The 20,913-nt window shown below is 39.5% G+C and overlaps 1 protein-coding gene across 5 annotated transcripts in view; it reads left to right on the forward strand.

Annotated features, from left to right (window-relative positions):
- PAK3 (p21 (RAC1) activated kinase 3) overlaps nt 1-18,975 on the forward strand; it is a 127,949-nt gene extending 108,974 nt beyond the window's left edge. For 4 of the 5 annotated variants that reach the window (XM_055565778.1, XM_055565780.1, XM_055565779.1 and 1 more), the window contains 3 exons: nt 8,291-8,428; nt 8,761-8,888; nt 12,108-18,975. In XM_055565778.1, coding sequence (XP_055421753.1) covers nt 8,291-8,428; nt 8,761-8,859 — 237 coding nt within the window. In that variant the 3' untranslated portion in view covers nt 8,860-8,888; nt 12,108-18,975. The remainder of the gene's footprint in view (nt 1-8,290; nt 8,429-8,760; nt 8,889-12,107) is intronic. The other variant, XM_055565781.1, reaches the window with a different exon arrangement.
- The last annotated feature ends 1,938 nt before the right edge of the window (nt 18,976-20,913 follow it).

Below are 20,913 nucleotides of genomic sequence, written 5' to 3' on the forward strand. Positions count from 1 at the left end.
AAGAAAGAAAAAAACAAAGAAAGCTGTTTGGAGGCATCTCTCTGATTATCTCCTGACTAAGTCTGTATTCCATAGAGTGAAAAGAACCCCATTTCCCTACCAAGAAAGACACTCGATCGTGATGCAAATGAAACATGCTGCATGTGGGGCTGGGTAAGAAGCCAGGGAAGAACACAACAGTGATAAAGCTGTTTCAGGGACCCATTTTCTACCCTGGGTTGTACTGAGAAAATGTGCATGTTATTGTGTACAGAGCTATTCACCTGATGAACTGCATATAAAACAGAAGTTGAAGCCAGTTTACGTAAGCAGTAATGCATGTTTCACAGATCATATCACAGTCCAGCTGGTTTTTGATCCTAACATGGTAATTTGGAAAAGCCGCAAAGAATCAGGGACTTAGTACCTTCCTGCTCCAGTGTTCTGAAATGAGACAGGAATAAACATATAATGGTAAACAGTACTTTGAAACTAGAAACTAGGTGTGGGTTGAAGAGAAAATGGGAGATGAGGAAGTCAACAGACCATATGTTAGATGATGTTTTGAGAAGTTTTACGGGAGAAGGACCAGAGAAATGGGGAGATAGCAAAATGGATCCTAGGATCAGGTTCCCTTGACCTCCCTGAGTTGTGGAGCCTTTATCTTCATCTCTCTTCCTCGTCACTCCACCAGCCACCTTCTTTCCCTAGGTCCCTTGGCCCTAGTCCCTGCCCTGTGTTCTGCTACCTCTGCTTCTTACAGCTTTTCTCCTCCACCTCCTGCCCCATTTTGCTTTCCTGCTTTTCTATCTCTATGCCTATCCCTCCTCTACTTCCAAACCCCTTGTAGTTCTCAAGCTTGGGTGCTTCCTGGGCTGTCCAGGGTGGCTCCTTGAGCACACATAGCCTGCTCCACATTTCTTGACGAACACTATTAATCCTGAGAGATTAAAATGAGCATGGTCTTTATTTTATGGCAATGGCCAGTTTTTAATCTGTCAGTGGTACCTAATTACCTTTTACCATTAACCAATAAGGGAATAGATCTGTAATAGCTCAATTTTTAATGACTTTTTAAGGATTAAACAATAACAGCAGAGCCCCCCACCATGTATAATTTAGTGACAGATGAGACCTACTATACAAGACAAGTCAGGAACTAAATTAGAGCACAGTGCTTATTCAGTTATCACGCTGAACTGTTGGGTTGAATAAGTCAAAATAGGGAATACAGCATTAGTTATAATATAACAACTTTTTTGTAGATTTGGCCCCATTTACACTCATCTTAGAAATGTCAGAGCCTTTAATGAAATCCATATACACATCAGAGGCAGTAATACACTCTGGCCTTTAACTTCTGAAATCCCAGGTCAAAAGTAACCCCTAAGTCATAAGGTGTCAAGTCACTTGTTGCCAAATCTCTCCCATAAAACACTCAAAGATAGTTGAAAGGAATTGGGACATAAGTAGGTTATAGGCAACAACCAGAAGACACACTGCTTATAAACAGTCAACATTATATACAGATACTGGTGAATAAAATAGGAAACCTAACTGGGCCTTTTGTTCCCCATTTCCAAGTTCAATTGTAAAACGATTGACCTCAAAAGGGTCCATTTCCTTTGTTAAAGGTAGAGGTGGAGTTACACATGCTCAGTGTGTCTCATCTCTCTTTTTTTTTTTTTTTGAAGTTTCAATATCAGACTCTCAGAAATTAATAGAATGAATGTACAGAGAAGTAGAAGAATATAGTAGACCTGAAAAGCACTATGAACCAATTTGACATAATTAAGATTTATACAATTTTCACCCAACAGTAGGATACAAATTCTATTCAAGTTCCCATAGACTATAAACTAGGAGATTGTGAAACATATCCAGGGACATAAGACCATGGCTTCTTAGATATAGCCCTCATTTAAAAATGGAAATTTAATTTACAAATACATGGGAGTTTTTAAAGTATCTTTGGTATTAATTTCTCATTTTGACATTATTTTCTCATTTAAATGCTTTCTTCTCTGGAGTCACCCTCCATGATTTTTCAGTCTTCTAACTGTATTGAGGTTTTCAATAGCTAAGTCACAGAGCTCTCTTGGTAAATGTCACACTGCATTTGAAAATATGTGGGTTATTTTCAAATCTTTTGATATTGGTCGCTAACATAATTCCACAGTAATAAGAGAACAGACTCTGTATGTTCTCAATGCCTTTAGACCATGAAATTTCTGTACCTGGTCTTACATCAGTGTGTCTCATCTCTTGAAGAGTCCTCGTCTGCCTCTGCTTACGAAAACCACTATCACAGAGGGTGGGAATACTGTGAGGTGGTGCCGTGAAGTGGTCAGGCATATGGACTCTGGGCTCCCACTTCCTGGATTCAGATACTGACCCTCATTGCTAATTGTGTAATGTTGGGCAAGTTATTATGTTAACCCTACCGCCCTCAATTTCTTCATCTGTCAATTGGTCATAATTGAGTATAACTCAGGGGATTGTTGTATGAATCATGTGAGCTAATAGTAATCATTCAGTAAATGCTAACTAATAATATTTCCCATGAAACAATCTTTATACAGATATTAAGATATAGATGAATAGCCCTCTTGGTCTTATTGTTACATTGTTTGTTAAATAGATTTTTATGGGCTAGTCTGGGAGCCTGTTCACCATGTATAACACCATTTCCATGGGAAAATGTATTTTGAGTTCCAAATATTCAACTTAGAAAGAAATGTTCCACCACTCTCCTCTTTGTAAAGTGAGTCTTTATATCAGTGCTGGGGCCTCTCAGGGTTACTAACACATTTCCATATGAGTCTCCTGGTTTGTTTCTAACCTAAACTTTACAAACTGTTAAAATGAACTGAAGTCACAAACTGAAGCCTTTTAATTAAATGGTTAGTCCAGTTGCAAAACTGCCTTAATGAAAATGTATTGGGTACCTATGCATTGTTTGGGGACCTCTTTGGAGAGATGTGGTAACTTCTAAGATGACTGCTTTGATCTTTTTTTAACTGAGGAAGTTGCCAGTAAGGTAAATTGAATTATTCCTCCAACTGGGTAAAGTCATGCTATCTAAGTACTTAGGTAAATTTAGTTGCACATCAGGATCTATAGAAAACTGCAACATTTGTTTGTTATTGACAAGGGATGTAAAGTTATTAAGAATTCCAGAACACCAGAAACTTCTAGGTAATATGTATATCACAATGAAGAAAGGCAATATTTTTTGGCCAAAGGTTGTCTGTCTAATATTATAAATAAGGTCAGTAGGTCATGGGGGCTATATTGTCTCACCTTAGGAATAAAACAGACCTTGTTAAATAATGTAGCAGAAGAAAAATTAAGAGCTCTTTCTCTCTTCAAGATCAGTCAGAGAAGACTAAGTTTCTGTTTCCAGTTCCAGAGAGAACTAATTGTCTTCACTTGCTCTCTGGGTTTGCCCACAACAGATTACCATATTGTGGTAATCTCCAGTTTTCCCTCCCTTTCATGGCATCTCCTTACCTACATTGCTCATGGCACTCTCTTCCTTCTCCCACACCGAAGAGTTGGGTAGTCAGAAGTTCCCGCATTTCAGGCCTATTCAACTCAGAAAGGATGTCATTCTCTATGTATCTTCTTATATGTTCACTCATTCACTTTAGCTTCTGAGCTTTAATACTTCGTATAGCAAAGTCTGTCATATTCCCATCTCAGTGAGATTTATTTACACCTTTTGGCTTTCATTTCATTTAGCAACAAAAACATTTATTGTTCACCTGTTTTGAGCCACTATCCACAAAATCCAGAGATGCTTGTGACACAATTCCTACCTTCACAGTCTAGGGAGACAGACCTGTGAACAAGTAACAGGTATTCACCCTACAACATGAAAACAGATGTATAAACAAAGGGGTATAGTAGCTCAAAGGAGGGGAGGGCTAACCCTGTCTCCATGGTGACTGCCACCCCAGTTTGCTTGGCATTGAGAGACATAGAACCTTCAGTAGTAAAACTCAGGACAGTCCCTGGAAAACCGAGGTGGTTGTTCACCATATCCATCTGGGAGAGATTGAGAAGACTTTACAAAGGAAGTGCCATTTGACATAGAAATTAAAAGGCAAGTAGAAGTTCACCAGGCACTGAAGGGAATAGCATTTGAGGCAGATATGAAAGAGCATTTCTTATTATAGGAATGAAGAACTAATTGGCATGAATAGTATGTGAGCTTTGGCTAATATGTGTATGTATGTGAAAGTGGGGGAAGCAGGGCTCTCAGATGAGAACAGAGGAGGACTAGAAAGGGAGGCAGAGGCCAAATCATGGAGGACCATCTATGCCATGCAAAGAAATCTTTATTATGTCCAGTGTTTTCAAACAGCTATAGTGATCCCTTGGTTCAAATTAAACCTTGCTTGGAAGCATAGTGAAAGTGAAAGTCGCTCAGTCGCGTCCGACTCTTTGCAACTCCATGACTATACAGTCCATGGAACTCTCCAGGCCAGAATACTGGAGTGGGTAGCCTTTCCCTTCTCCAGGGGATCTTCCCAACCCAGGGATCAAACCCAGGTCTCCTGCATTGCAGGCAGATTCTTTACCAGCTGAGCCACAAGGGAAGCCCTTGTGAGTGAAATAAGTCTAGTCTAATTATTGAGCCAGGCTTCCCAGGTGGCTCAGGGGTAAAGAATCCACTGCCAATCAGGAGACATGGGTTCGATCCCTGAGTCGGGAAGATCCTCTGGAGAAGGAAATGGCAACCCACTCCAGTATTCTTGCCTCTTGCCTGGGAAATCCCATGGATAGAGGAGCCTGGTGGGCTACAGTCCATGGGGTTGCAAAGAGACAGACAGGACTTAGTGACTAAACAACAGCAATTTCTGAGCCAGCCCATTTTCTTTTGAGCTTTCAACTAACTTAGATAAAAACCAGAATGTGGTCACTTGTGCCTAGTTTGATTTTCTTCAATCTTTCTTCAGCTAAGATTTGACTTTGCTAGGAAAATGCTTTTTGCTGTAATTGTTGTATTGCCCACAACTGGTTTTGTCTCTCATTAGCAGGGCAGTGAGTAGCAGTTTTATTTTTTACAAAGATAGGGCCCAGCTTACACGCAAGTTCATTTTAAAGTTAATTATTTGGAACTGAGTGCATTTTCCCACAGAAGCGGCATTATGCCTAGTGAGTAAATTCTCAGGCCAGTCCACAAAGGCTAGTTCCACCGTAATATAACTGAAAGTGTGGATTTCTGCAATGGAAATTAGTTGGAAATATGCACTGTTGCAATTAAAATGAAAACAATAGCTGAAAAAGAAATTGTCTGGGTTTTTGTTTCCCTCAAGGGGTGGTACTGCATGAAAAGCAGGTTTAATCCTAGGAGGACAAAGAGAAATAGCTGAGGATTTTTGTGTAAACTGGATGGCACAGCTTTTTAGATTTTATTTTTTAAACAATGTTTTGGAGGATTTTTTAAAATAAAGCAGTCATATTCATTGTAGAAAATTTGGAAAATTGAAAAAATGTTTTCAAAGATTACATCATTAATAATCCTGCCACCCAGGAGGAACCATTGTTCACATGTTGGAGTGTTTCCTATCGATCTTTTTCTTCATACATGAATTGAAGAGAGGTGAGAAAGACTTTAGTAGAGATGTATATATATACTTGTGAAGAGCAGTTTTATTTGGAGTAGAATGTATTGAGCTAAGAAAGGTGAGACGAAAAGTGAGAAAATGAAACAGTATGGCATGTACACAGACTTAGGGAGAGTGGAAAGGGAGAAAAGAGATGTGTTTGTTTAGTATTGGGTTTGGCTACAGAACAGAAAAAAAGCAAGTGAAGGATGCAGAGGTTGGCAGAAATTGTGACCAGCTGAAATAAGAGAGTTTTAGGAGGAGGCAGCAAATGTCATTTGCAGTAACAATTTTCTTTTAGTAACAGAACAAAGATGGCTTGTGAGGACAGGTGCTCCGAGCATTAATCATTAAACCCATTGCTTAATGGGGTGGAATAAACCAGTTCTCAAAGTGTGGTCCTAAAACCAGCAGTTTCAGCATCAACAGGATACTTGTTAGAATGCTAATTCTCAGACCCCTCTCCAGATTGATCTGTTTTTAACAAGCCCCTCTAGGTGATTCCAATACATGCTATAGGTTGATAGCCACTGGATGAAATGGTCCTTCCTAACCCTTTCTAAAGTACATCTGTAGAGGTTTCTGCAATGGAGGAGAGATGTTCTCACCAGCTGATGAAAACAGGACTGGGAAAAGAATTTAATAGAAATGTTTTTGACAATAATATTCAGAGCCATGGTGGGAAAAGGGGATGATAATTTGCTACGAAGTCCAAGCCAGTTCAAGAGGGAGCGTGTCTTCATAATAGTTAGGAGTCTGGTTGCATAGGCAGGCATAACCTTGGTGGTAATACCTGCAGGAAAACTCCTATGCATCCTTCAAGACCCTGATCAAAAGTCAAGCTCCTCTGTGAAGTGTTCTCTGAGCTATGGTGTCAATGGCTTCATCCTTGTATTGACTTGGCACATGCAACGTTCCTCTGATTGGCTCTTATCTCACTGTATGGTGGGTATACATAAGTCTCTCTTCTTCACTAAACTGTATGACCTTTGAAAGTAGGACATTATTCATCTTTGAATCTCCAGTGTCTAATATGATTCTTGATACATACTTAATACTCTAGAATAATTTGCTTAGAGGAGGCATGAGGAATGGCCAGCTTTTTATGGCTGTCAGGAGCTCAGAAGCCTTTGAAAGATGAGTTTACTTTTGTGAATTAACCATGGTCTTGAATCCAGCTCTGTGCCTTGAAAGTTAGGGCCCTTGATTCTGTCAGCACACCATGAGTTGATCTCTCTCAGTGACCTCAACTAAGATCTCAGAGATATATTAGCAACTTAATATGTTACAGTAGGCTTCCCTAGTAGCTCAGGCAGTAAAGAATCTGCCTCCAATGCTGGAGATGTGGGTTGGATCCCTAGGTCAGAAAGATTCCCCTGGAGAAGGAAATGGCAACATGGACAGAGGAGAATGGCTGGCTACAGTCCATGGTGTCGCAAAGAGTCAGACATGACTGAATGACTCTCTCCAACACACACACACATACAACTTACAGTAGGATACAGGATTACTAATGTCAGCTTTTCTTATATTTTCTATTATAGCTAGACTTTCATGGGAAACCTAATTAAAATCTATAGGGGTACATCTGCCACAGGACCAAAGTATTGGATTGGTCAAAAAGTTTGTTAAGATGTTATGGAAAAAATCCAAACAAGCTTTTTGGCCAACACAATACTTCCATCTTTGGGACCCATGGGTTACTTCTCATCTCATCCAGGCACTGCCATCTTCTTATTGCTTTTACTTCTCTGATTCCATAATGTAGCCTGTTCATACCTGTGCTGTACTAGTCGCTTCAATCATGTCCGACTGTTTGTAACCTCATGGACAGTAGCCCACCAGGCTCCTCTGTCCATGGGATTTCCCAGGCAAGAATACTGGAGTGGGTTGCCATTTCTGCCTCCAGGGGATCTTCCTGATCCAGAGATAGAACTCGAGTCTCCTGTGTCTCCTGCATTCCAAGCAGATTCTTTACCCACCAAGCCATCTGGGAAGCCCCTGTTCATCCCTGGTCTACTCACACATATTCTCCAATCAAGATAAACAGTTAGTAAATTACAATCACCTTTGCAACTGTGCCTTCCAGAGGTTATACTTATATCAGTGTGTTCAGATGTGTGTGTGTTTCCCTAACTCTGTGGTCACAGATTCCCAGGCAGTTCCTTGGTTTCATTTCCTAGGTGGTTAATGACACATTCATTTTATATGGATTTTTACTGGCTTCCCTGGTCGCTCAGATGGTAAAGAATCTGCCTGCAATGCAGGAGACCCAGGTTTGATCCCTGGGTCAGGATGATCCCCTGGAGAAGGAAATGGCAATCCACTCCAGTATTCTTGCCTGGAGAATCCCATGGACAGAAGAGCCTGATGGGCTACAGTCCATGGGGTGGCAAAAGAGTCAGACACGACTGAGAGACTAACACTTTCACTTTACTGGTTTAGCTCTCAGAGGACAGCCTTATAACCTTATTTCTAAACTTTTGAGGGTGGGGCACCTCACTGTCCCTCAGTTACTGCCAAGAGTAATCATTTCTCAATGTTACAGAAACTTTGCAGTGTATGCCAATGTCATTCTCTAAAATGGAGATTTTAAGACCCAAGGTAAAAATCAGAAACTGGATATGTGTCTTCTGTGTCAACTCACGATCCTAATATGTATGTGCTGAATAGATTTTTCTGATATTTTTCTGCAGGCATTATATCTGATAGCCACTAATGGAACCCCAGAGCTGCAGAATCCTGAGAGACTGTCTGCTGTATTCCGTGACTTTTTAAATCGCTGTCTTGAGATGGATGTGGATAGGCGAGGATCCGCCAAGGAGCTTTTGCAGGTGAAAATTAAATAGGACAGTTACAAACAGAGAGTCATTATATTGAGCTTTTCCACCTCGATGTGTGACAATCAGAGAACTCTGTTGAGAGATGCCTAGTTCGAGTTAGGTGCTAACCATTTGATTTGAGATCACAGGCACAGAAATATAGGCATGCATCTAATATGTAATGGATTGGCAAGTGGCCTTTCTTCTGAGAAGTTGGCAGTTTAAACTAGAACTCTCTTTTGTTCTTCCTGGAGTCTTATTTTGCAAGGGGAAAAAACAATGTGAACCTCTGGTGTTGCTGTTTTGTTCTAAACTTTACTTGTGCCCCTGGATGTTGTACACAGGTGCTCTTGGCCGGAGGTAATTCTCTACATAACTATGCAATTATTTCCATGGCATTTGCTACTCTAATGCTTTACTGGTCAAAGCCCCTTTGCTTGTGATGCCAAATGGCAGGCACCTGCTTGCCTGGGTGAGTACCATCCAGTGGTGAGTGCCTCTGTAACCATTTGTCCTTTTCATGGCTCTCAGGGATTCGTATATATGATGATAATTAGTACCTACTTGATACCAAAATTTTTACACATATTATCTCATTAATTCTTACAACACTCTAAGATAGGTGTTATTAATCCTTGTTATGGATGTAGAAATTAAAGCTCACACAAGTATTGAATGGCAGAACTTGAATTTGAGCCCTGGATTGTCTTTCTTCCACACAAACCAATTTAGAAGGGAAAAAAGCATTTATATTGATAAAGCAATGCATGCCCAGGATCACTGCTGGGGATGGTCCCTCAGGGAAGAAAATAAAGATCTGTAATAGCCAAGCCAAGAAAAGTGACTACTTGTCCCTCCTGACTTTGAACATATAATCCAGTTAAATAAAAGGCATAATATTTGGTCATGCAGAGTGTGATTAACGATAGACTCAGTCTGTTCTCGGCCAAACAACAAAAAGTTCATATTGCTTCTGAACTCCTTCCAGAGACAGAGGGCCATACTCAGGCGAAAATACCCTACCTCAACCTAAGTTATACCTGGGATAAACCAATTTGGAGGAAGTGGGAAAGCTACACCTTCTCTTTTCTGCTATCTGTGAGCATTTCACAGGCTGTCATGAGGCCTGAAAATGTCCTATCTGAAATAGCCCTTTATTAGTCCTCCCATTATTCCAGCCTCAAATTATAGATGAAAAACTGGAACTTTTGAGTACATCATTTCCATGTCTTTACACGCCTCTCACCACCTCACATACACATCCTGTACACATTCCTATCATGTCTTCTTCAAGGATGAGTGAAAATACAGTTTCACTTAAGGTAGCTATACAGTTATATATATATATAATTAAATCAATAATCTAGTTAATTCCTTACTCAACAATACTTTTATCTGAACCAGTCAGATTACTGATGCAAAATGATGTTTTGAGAAGATTGAAGAGTGTGTTTGTTGAATCTTTTGATTTTATACATGTAAGCTATGATCTGCATATTACCTTAAGTCCATATAACTCCATTCTCTGCCTCTAGTCCATTTTAGAGGTTGGAAAACAGACTTACATGACATTCACACCACTGGAAGACTTGAGAAAAGGCACAAATAGATTTTTTGGAGCAACTTCTATTTGCAAGGCTTAAGTGCACTGGGTGATACAAATCTCTTTAAGGCATGATTCCTACTCTTTAGAAGTTCAGTCTCCTTGGGAATATGAAAAAAAAAAAACAAGATTGTTCAGAGACTCAGTGGAACCAAGTGGCCATTCAAACAGTGAATGTCATAACTGATTAGAGATATGCATCTCTGGCCTATGGCATTCATAAGATGTCTGTGAAAGGGAAAGAGTTTGGCTGGGCCTTGAAAGACAGATCAGTCTTAGATAGTTTAAGGGGAAAAGGGGAAGGAATTTCAGATAGAAGGATTATCACCTGATCAAAGGCATGTAGGCAAGGTTCAAAGGAACAGAAAATAGACAGTGTGGCTGAAGTAGAGTTCAAGTCAGGACAGCTGCAGGTGGCAGGACTGTAGAGAGCCTTAAACACCAGGCTAAAGCATAGGGGCTGTAGGAAATGGGGAAATACTGAAGCAATCTGAGGGACACACATGATGAAAGCTTTGTTCAGGAAGATGAAGCTGATAGTCTGCAATAAGAATTAGCAACAGAAACAAATGGAGGAAGGAATATGGGGGGGAGGTTATTGTTATAAATCAGGATTAAGTTGATTAGGCCTAGGCAAAGCAAGAGATCATTGTAAAAGGTAAAGTTTAAAAATAAAATAAAATTAAAAAAAAAAAAGAAAAGGCAGCATTTGGTAACTGATTGCATGTAAAACATAAGAACACAAAAGTGACTTCAGAATATCAAACCAGTGGTAGCATTCAGCAAAAGCAGAAGTGATAGAGGATAATAATACACTGGCTAACATTGATTGGCCTTGATATAGCTTACAAGAAACTGTCACTTACCTCATTTAACCACTGTGATAAGCAGAGGATTGAATTGAACCTAGGTATTCTGACTCCAAAGCCCCTATAGCTTACATCACATAAGAGTACCCTCTTTGAAAAACTTCAAAGTATAAAAAACTATATTTTTTTCTTGAATTAATTTTATTTTATTTTTATTTATTTTTTTAATTTTATTTTTTTTACTTTACAATATTGTATTGGTTCTGCCACACATCACTTTTTAAAATCGTTTATTTTTTATTTTTTTAGTTATTATGATTTTTTATTTTTTATTTTGTAAATTTTATTTTATTTTTAAACTTTACAAAATTGTATTAGTTTTGCCAAATATCAAAATAAATCATTTATTTTTAATTGAAAGATATGCTTTACAATACTGTGTTGGTTTCTGCCATATGTCAAACCTGACTAAATGTACATTTTTCAATGTTGAGTTCAAGGTGGCAGGAGGACATTCAAAAGGAAATAAACAACAGGCAATTAGAGAAATAGGACCAAAATTCAGGAAAGAGATAAGGTCACAAAATGGATATTTGAGCGTCATCTCCATAAGGCTGATAAGAGCTTGGTTGGAACCATGAAAAGGAATGAACTCTCCAAGGAATTAAATTAGAAAAAGAAGATGATGAGAGTCAAGTTATGGGAGGTGGAAAGAGGATGTGAAACCAGGAAGAAGATAGGGAGGGAGCAGTCAGTGAGCATGCATATAGAAGAGAACTGAGACAGTAGAATGTTACAGGCCCCCAAAGAGAACAACATTTCAAAGAAGGAAGGGACATTCACTTGTATGAAGTACTGTGGAGCAACCAAAAAAGAAATGGCGGAGGCACACTATTGGGTTTAGCAGTTAGGAGGCTATTGGTTTCAGGGTTAAGGGCTCTAGTGGTCAACAGAACACAGTTTTTCAAGCATTGAAGGCTGCTCCAGATAGAGTCATCAATTTAAGAAAATCAGAAAGTTAGACTCCCTAACACAGTGAGATTTTACAATACACCTACTCTGAATTTCTAGCTCTGCCAGTCAGCTTCCCAAAGATTTCATGACACTGAAGAACAAAAACATCTGAAGGACAAAAGCTGGCACTATATTTTTTTAAATGATGTTTAATTGGATCCACAAAATACAAATTTTAATGAAAAAAAAGGCTCCTTGCAAGTGTAAAGTAATATACTTGTTGGAGGAAAGAATTCCAGTAATTCCTCTGTTTTTCCTTTTGCAGCATCCATTTTTAAAATTAGCCAAGCCTCTCTCCAGCCTGACTCCTCTGATTATTGCTGCAAAAGAAGCGATTAAGAACAGCAGCCGCTAGGACTGCCAGCCTTACCCCACACCATCTCCCTCATGAGTAAGACTGAAATAAAACTCCGCTGCAGGAAAGATGGAAGAAAAGACAGTCAAATGGGGTGGGGTTTCTTTAACTTTGAGATGAATAGAAACTTCTTATAAGCCTTTTTCCTACTCCCTCAGATTATGTAATTTATTTGTAAGCCTGAATCGCGGCCCATACAGGGCAGCAATGTCGAAGTGACCATAAAAAGGTCACTTCCACCGTGAAGCGAAAGAGCCAGTAGTGAATCCCCTCATTTTGTGCATTCACTTTGAAGAAAAAAGATTTCTCAAAGATGCACAATCCCTCTTCATAGTGTTGTGTTTGTTTTTAAGTTAGAGAGTAGTCCCTCTTGCATTCGAACCTCCTTCAAAACTCCTTACCCAATGTAATGTTTTTCACTTGCATTGTCATTAGATGTCCAGAAAAAAGATGTCAAAACTTTTTTTTTAAAAAGAAAGTAAAAAACAAAACAAACAAGCAAACAAACAAACAAAAAAAAAAACAAAATGAAACAAAACAAACAAAAAAAAAACCTCAGAGCAAGTACTGTGTGAACATGTGGAAGTCCATGCCCTCATAGAGTTGCAATTTTTTATTCTTCTTCTATAGTGGTGGCTTGGTTTGTGTACCTGTTTTTCTGCATTTGTATTGGAAAAGGTTTCTTTTATGACATTTTCCAAAAGCAGAGAGGAATGTGTGTGTTCAGGAAGGGCTTTTAAAAACGATCTAAATAAAGTTCAGATGGTGAAATCTTATCACATTTTCATGATGATGCCTAAGTGGTAGTTGATTTGTCATTTATATAAACCTGCTTGCTTATCTTCATGGTACCTGCAAAAAGACACACCAAAACTATGGCACTCCAGTTGGATGAGTCTAGGTCTTAAACCTAGGAAATCCTGATTGGAGAGGCCACACTTAAACAAAGATGGGGCTTTCTCTAAGAGCCAAAAGGAAGATAATATAAGCATGAAATACTGAAATCTTCATTGGACAGTAAGTAAACAGATATAGATACCTAGTTTAATCCTGTTTTGTGCTTGTGGAACGTATGCAACTCTAAAACAGGCACATCAGGAGGAAACAGACCCATTACCCAACATTTGCTGATGATAAAATATTATTTATCTTCACAATTTATAACAAACATTAAAAAAAGTTTTAAGATATGGAGAACAGAAATATGTAAGCATTCAACTCTGCAAGAAATGGGAGGTTAGTGAAAACTACATCCCAGTCAACGTTTGGCTCTAAGTACTTATTGTCATTTCCCCTATGTACCACTAATTTCTGTTTCTGCATATGGTGTGTTCATACTTAGCCCTTTGGGCTTTTGAATTTCAAAAACATGTATCTAAAGATCTTGAAGTTCTCCAGTGAAAAGCCTTTGGCTTTGCAATCGTGTATCCCAAGACCTACCAGTCCAACTGAGTTCCTTTTGTGGCTTGGGCAAGATATGAAAATTTGACTATTATTTCACCATGTATCAATTTATTAGACACTCAACAGTCACCACTTCCTGAATCTTCTGAGAGTAGAAAAATATCTGGAGGGTGTCTGCATAGAAAGGATATGCTTCTCTTTTGAGTGTTATCAGTTTTATAAATTCTGCAGAATTTTTTCTCTAAGCCTTTGAAAAGCTAGCAGTTTGTGCAGTAGAGGGCTCCTTGATTTGTAGTATGTCAAGAATCTGAATAGAACCTATCTGCATTTAGCAAGAGAGGGAAAGAGATCATTGCCATGGGCCTCTCTCTTTCTCTGCTGAGGCACATCCGTCCATGTAATCATCTGTTCGTTCCTTAAAATGAAAGCACTTTCTTTAGAGTTTCTGCTAACCAACCATATAGTGCACATGTTTATATTTAGGAGATAACACCACTGGTGGATTTCCTGTTGTTTCCTTTGACTATGAAATCTGGGAGGGGCTTGACCCCTGCCCCTAGAAAATGTGCACAAGGGCATAAAACAACAAATGTGAAAAGATCAAATAGTAATATTAATTTGAACCATATTATGTTATTCTTCACAAAGACGTGGCTGGGCCTGAAAATGTTAATGCCACACTGTTTTATGTGTGAGAGAGAGTGAGGCCTTAATTTTGATTTCATTTAAAATTAAGTATTTTTTAAATTTTTCATTCATCGTACCAGGGAATTCAATGAAACAATAGGTGGGATGCAAATAGAATTCAGTACATTGGTACCTATGCCCTGCCACTGGAGAGAGCCCCAAACCTGGTTGGGAAGCCCTAATTGTCCGTGAGCATCCCTTATATGTCATGAAGGCATTTTTTTGGTGGAAGGACACCTGGAGCAGTGATCCTTCAGATTACTGGAGGCAGAGAAATGGCTGCTCTTTTATGCTTTCAATTCAGCATGTTAACAACGAGGAGTCTTGTACTACTTCACCACATCCTGTTGTACCAAGATTTTATGATAATATATCCCAGTAGGCTTTACTCTTACAGATTTATATCTATGTAAATTTAAAATGAGAACAGCTTCTAAAGACCATTCCCTGTGTTGGAGAGTTATGTATATTTCTAATAAGTATTAGAGAGAAGCTGTTTCTCCTGCCAAAATGATGCTGAGGGATTTATACTTGGTATACCTGACCAAGTTGTACTCCAGATGGTTAATAGTTTATTCCCTTTTCCTGGATTGTTTTTTTGTAGCTCATCTTGACATTGGTGAGTCTATCCGTGCCCTGAGATAAGGAGGGCGCATCATCGAATGTTGATTCTAAAAAATGTCCTGAGATAGGGATAGGGCAGTGGGAAAGTCAGGGAAGGGTGAGAAGCACAGTAGAGATTATTTATTTAAGAAAGAAAAGAACGTTAATGTTGTAGCAAGGATCCAGCACGTTGTCATCATCCCATGAAGATTTTTGGATGACACATCCCCTCAAATCAGTCACCGTGTTGGGTAATGACTTCGTTCTTGCTGATCTCGTCTATGTGTCATTGTAAATATTTGTGTGTCCATGTTCCATTTTGGCTACTGGATGGCCAAGTCATGTAAGAAGATTTAACTCAAGTATTTATTCTTTAATTGTGTTATTCAGATTTCTTTCAGGCTTGTGAATTGCACCCCAGTGTTTGATTTTAACCACCTGATCCCCACATCTTTCCCTCCCTTGTGAAGCACATTCCATTGCTAAAAGAAAAAGAAATACGAAATTGCTTCCTGTCGTCTGTAAAACTGTTTTGATAGTTTGAGATGTTTGTCTATAAACGATATTTCTCAGCTCAAAGATCGTGTAAATAATTCTATTCCTTTGCTCAATGGGTTGTTTATTTCTAATGAGGCTGCCAGTTCTCAGAGAGAATCTATAAAATCACCTTTAAATAACATAAACAGGGATGACAACTATGTAAAAATAAGTGTGCATATGAACAAAGACTGGGAACACAGATAATTGAAATCAGTTGTGTTGGGGTGGTGGGATTATGCACATTTTTTTCTTGTTAAGATTTTCTTTGGTACTGTTATACTATTGCTTTATAATAAATAAACATCAGAAAGGGGACTATAGAAACATAGAAAAGATGCCAGAAGCAGATGCCTTCTGGCCAGAGCCCAGAGCATGCAGGGCACAGATATTTGCTAATTACAATTATTCCATAGGCTTTATATTTGCCTGGATGCTGTGGTTGGCACACACTCGGTATGGCACATGCTTTCTTCGGGGACTAGTATCTATAAGTTAAAGCTAGGGAGATGTCGCTATTAGAACTCCAAACACATCCTTCTGCTTTCAAACTGGCTGGCTGCCCCCTCTGCTTTGGTATGGCCTTAAGTTTTCTGTTTTACTTTAGATTGGAGGGGTCACTTTGGATAGCCCCTCTGACAACATCTATTTCAGGTACTGCCTTTCTGGATCATTTTAGCAGATTTTAGGTTGAATTTTGGAAGAACAGAAGGTTAAAATCCCCAGCTCCCACCATATCCTTTTCCAACAGGATATACTATCATTCAGGTAGGATTTTCTTTTAATAAACAGTAGGCAAGTCCTGTTGATTTCAGTAGAAATTATGACTTGCACTTAAAAGCTGACTGTGAAAATATTGAGACAAACATTTAGAACAGCCCTGGCCTCTTGGCATTCAATCTCAACTCCTTTGAGCTTTGGCCTGAGATGGTGACCTCTAGGTGCTTTCTGATCTGCCTAATTATAGGTTGTATGCAGTAACTACTGTCATTTTAAACAGGAATCAGGGAGACTATCTACCCAGAGAGAGGAATTTCCTTGTAACTCACCAAAGACTTTGCAGGTGAGGACTTTTATGATACGGTAGTGGCCTCAGGTGTTAGTTTCACCAAGAGCAGACCTTTTATCTAGAGAACCCACTTTGGGCCATTCTCAACATATAATCTACTTATCAGAGTCTTAACCCTGACATCCCCAGTTGTTACTCATGGTCCTTTTCTGAGCTACTTGCAGTTAATATTTGTTTAAACAAAGGCATGGCCAGTGATGGCCTACTCCTAGTCTCTGAGCAAGAGGACTGAAATTCAGCATTTGTAAACTGACAGTCTACCAGACCTGAGATTTTGAGTGAACTTAACACACAATTCTGAACATATATTTGCATATGAATTGGGAAGGAATTAAAGGGGACCCTAGAAATAATGGAACTGTTTTTCCTAAGAAAGACTTTTTCATCAGAAATTGGTTTCTGATATGATCTTTCTGTTGGTAGGCTTTTTTTCCATTCCTTTTCTGATCCCATGCTCCTTTAGTGACCAAGTGAATATAAACCTGACTCCTCATGCATTGAGGATGTCTGTGTAATATCAAGCAGTATCTAACTGAATCTACAAATGCGGGAACTGAGATTATAACTTCCACGTGCACACTTTTGTGTTCAAGTAGACGATAATAATGAGGAGCATTTACTGCCACATGATACAGTCACACTTGCAAGATAAACTTATAGAAGCTGTTTAGTGCCATCAGAGTCTCCTTTGGAAGCTGCTGTCAGATGAATGCTATCCCATAATACCAGTAGTGAGGCAGGTACCATGTGCATCTGATTTAGGACCTATGAGGAAATCAACAGCAATTAGAATCAATCAGATGTAATGGAAGTAGTGCTAACCTAGAAGTAAGAATGGTGGTGGTGTAGTCACCAAGTCATGTCCGACTCTTGCGACCCCATGGGTGTAGCCCACCAGGCTCATCTGTCCGTGGGATTTCCCAGGCAAGAATACTGGAGTGGGTTACCATTTCCTTCTCCAGTGGATCTTCCCGACGCAAGGATTGAACCCAGATCTCCCACATTGCAGGCAGATTCTTTACCAACTGAGCCACCAGGGAAGCCCAGAAATAAGAATACTTGGATTCTAATGTAGGCTCTGCTCCTAACTTACTGTGTGCCCTTGGGCACGTCACTTAACCATGTTGTGTCTATTTCCACATTTATAAAATAAAGGTGTTGGACTAGCTCTCCAAGGCTTTCCAAAGCTCTAACATTCTGTGGTACTATAGATTGCCTTGATAATTTATCCTGCTAAAGTGATGGCAAATATCATATGCTTAAGCCTGGGTCTCTTATGTTGCAGTTAAACAATAGAACTATGTAAGATGATGCCAAAAAAAAAATCAAACCTCAAGTAAATGAAGTGAATAAATACTAGGGAATGTTGATAAAACTCGTGGCAGCCTTCCAATTCCTTCACTGTTGTTTTGTTTTTGATTTAGTGTTCCTTTTCTGTTGAGTGTTCCAGCTTTTCTTTTCCATACACTCTGTATGTAAAGTCTGGTTTTCATTAAGCTGTGGCCAGTATTCGCTACTAGAACAGAAATATACTGTCACACTTGCTAGAATAGAACTATACTTCGGCCTCTCCTTTCCTATGAAGCAGTGTTGAGCTTTATAGAGTTTACTTCCAAAATGGCACAAGATGGCAGAACCCATGCCATGTCTGGGACTACTGAGTGGGCCTAAACATTTGCAGGTTGCAGAGAGAAAAAGGAAAAAGTGATTACATGCTATTAACATTAAGGAGTGTTGACAAATCCACTTGGGAACCAAAGACAGCATTTCTGATGACAGCTCCCACAGGGATTGGCAACTGGATGAGTATGATACTAGAAAGACGATCAACTTGCGGTTAGTGGACAGTCCCAATGCCCTGCCTACAGCAGTGCCAACCAGCCCTAAGTGTGAAATTCAAGTTCAGTGTGTGTGCTTGTGTGTGGTGTGCTTTATGGACCCGCATATACTATATTCATTCGTGATAACAAGACCTTTCACAGAATTCTGTAACCACTAGTGGGTTGAGTTTTAAATCTCAGTACATCAGCAACGAAGAGACAGATCACAGGGTAGTTAGTGATATGTACTGGGATTATACTCATAATATCCAGACAAAACAAGTTAAGGAGGATCTGTGTTTTCATTATCAGAGTTGTATCTCATTTGGCTGTGCTTTACTTTTGTTAAAATGTGTTATTTGTAAACCCATGTGTAGTGAAATTCTTCTGTAACTGAATTAAAGGTATTTATGGTCTTTCTGTTTGATTTTTTAAGTAAATTATTTCTTTTGTAAACCTGCTGATGGTACGGTTCCATCCTTCTGACCTCAGCATCTGCTCTTTTTAAGGACTTTTGTTTATGATATTGTTACTTTAAATTGTGGTTGAAGCAATAGAAAATTGAAATATGGATTGTGCATGACTGTGTCTTGAGTGTAAAAATAATGCAGTTTGAAACTTGGACCTAAAGTATTGCAAATAAAAATGACAAACATCACTGAGCTGGTGCTTCTCTCTTCTGTCACCCTTCAACCCACCCCCTTGGCACTGGCCATTTACCCCATTCACAAGTTAGAGGGTAGCATTCTTTCAAACGAATCAAGGCAGGGAAAACGTCCAACATTGTAAGCAATATAGGAAATGTCCTACAGACCCTGCCACTGGATAACTCAGGCCCAGAATCTCCATCGGGTTTTTACATAGAAGAGCTCGAAGAGACAAATCTGTATACTCAATGCAGAGCAAAAGGTAAATGAAGGAAAACTGCCAAAAGAAAGCATATGTAGTAATTTGGTTTTTTTGCTCATCTTTCTGCTTGGAAAATTCGGAACAAATACATCTGCATAATGTTTGGTTTTTATCTTCTATCTAAATCAAGGGCCTCAAGTCACAGGAGATTCCAAAGCCATGTCACTGAGAATATTCATTCTTTCATTCACTCTTTCATTCATAAAAGGTTTACTGAGCTCTTGCTATATGTCAGGCACTGTGGACTTTTCTGAGAAAGATAACGTTCGTATTAAAAACCAACTCCAAGTATGACTAAATGACAGTAAAGTTCATTGAAAGCTGCTAAGTGAACATGTTGGAGTCAGGTTTTTCAGAAACTCTCTGAGTCCTTAGGATGAGATAAAAACACCAGAGATTTAGCATAGTGGAGGTTTGTTACCCTGGTAATACTTTTACAGTGGGGTAGTATTCCTTCTGGAGCCTGTGTATATAATTTGATGTCTTTGTGTAAGTGGATACCCAATGGTACTCTGTTCCCTTTGAGTGGATTATATATCTTGTGCTCACTGAGTATTCTTGCCTGGAGAACCCCATGGGCAGAGGAGCCTGGTAGGCCACAGGCCACAGGGTCACTAAGAGCCAGACACTACTGAAGCAACTTAGCATGCATGGCACACAAGATAAAGAGACTAGTACACAACCAGTGGAGGGTGAAACGGGTTGCTCTGTCATCAGAGGAAGGAGATGTCCTGATAGGTGGTTCCTCCCCAGGCTGCTATCAGCAAGGCTGTATTATCATGGAGCGTGTGCTCAATAAGAGAAAGATAAATATCGTACTCTAAAGCATATGTATGGAATTTATAAAAATGGTACTGAAGAATTTATTTAAAGGGCAGCAATGGAAAAACAGACATAGAGAACAGACTTATGGACATGGGGAGAGGGAAGGAGAGGGTGAGATGTATGGAAAGAGTAACATGGAAACTTACACTATCACTTGTAAAATAAATAGCCAACAGGAATTTGCTGTATGGCTCAGGAAACTCAAACAGGGGCTCTGTATCCCATGATCTTTTCTAACTCATTATTTGTATCATTTTGAGGATTATTAACACCTGCCTTAAGCCATCCTTCAAGTTGGGTCTGGATCATAGGATTTTATAGGCTATTAGTCAAAGCCCTGATGTCATCTGCACTAACATCTGTACTATAAGGGATGCAGTGTTGCTTGTGCTGGGCCTGTGCATGGTGCTCTGTGACCTTCCAGGAAGCACTGTTCCTCTGATGGGAAAGGTGAGGCTTGGCACTTGGCCACAGGCTTAAGGATCCAGAAGATGCCATGTACCAGCTTTAGTTTGCCTCACTTTCTCAATTCTTTGGGTTTTCCACCAACTTTTCTTTTACCATCATTGCATCACAATTGAAGGAGGCTCCCTCCCCCTCCCCCCACCCCACACACAGTAACGCATCATCTCCAACCACATCTTTCTTTGTCATTGCCATGGAACCTGGCTATACTGAGGTGTAGCAGCTCCAGAAGCCAGTTCAAGTACAAGTTTGGCTCCTTGGACTCTAAGTATGTAAGAAGTAAAGGAATGAACTCTGCCTGGAGGGGCATTTACTTGCTGGCAAACATGTGGATGGTGGCCCCCTTGGCTTTCCATTAATTGCCTATTGGCTGGGGTACATGCTGTGACCCACTGTA

The sequence above is a fragment of the Bubalus kerabau genome, chromosome X, assembly GCF_029407905.1.
Source record: "Bubalus kerabau isolate K-KA32 ecotype Philippines breed swamp buffalo chromosome X, PCC_UOA_SB_1v2, whole genome shotgun sequence".
Classification (NCBI taxonomy): Eukaryota; Metazoa; Chordata; class Mammalia; order Artiodactyla; family Bovidae; genus Bubalus; species Bubalus kerabau.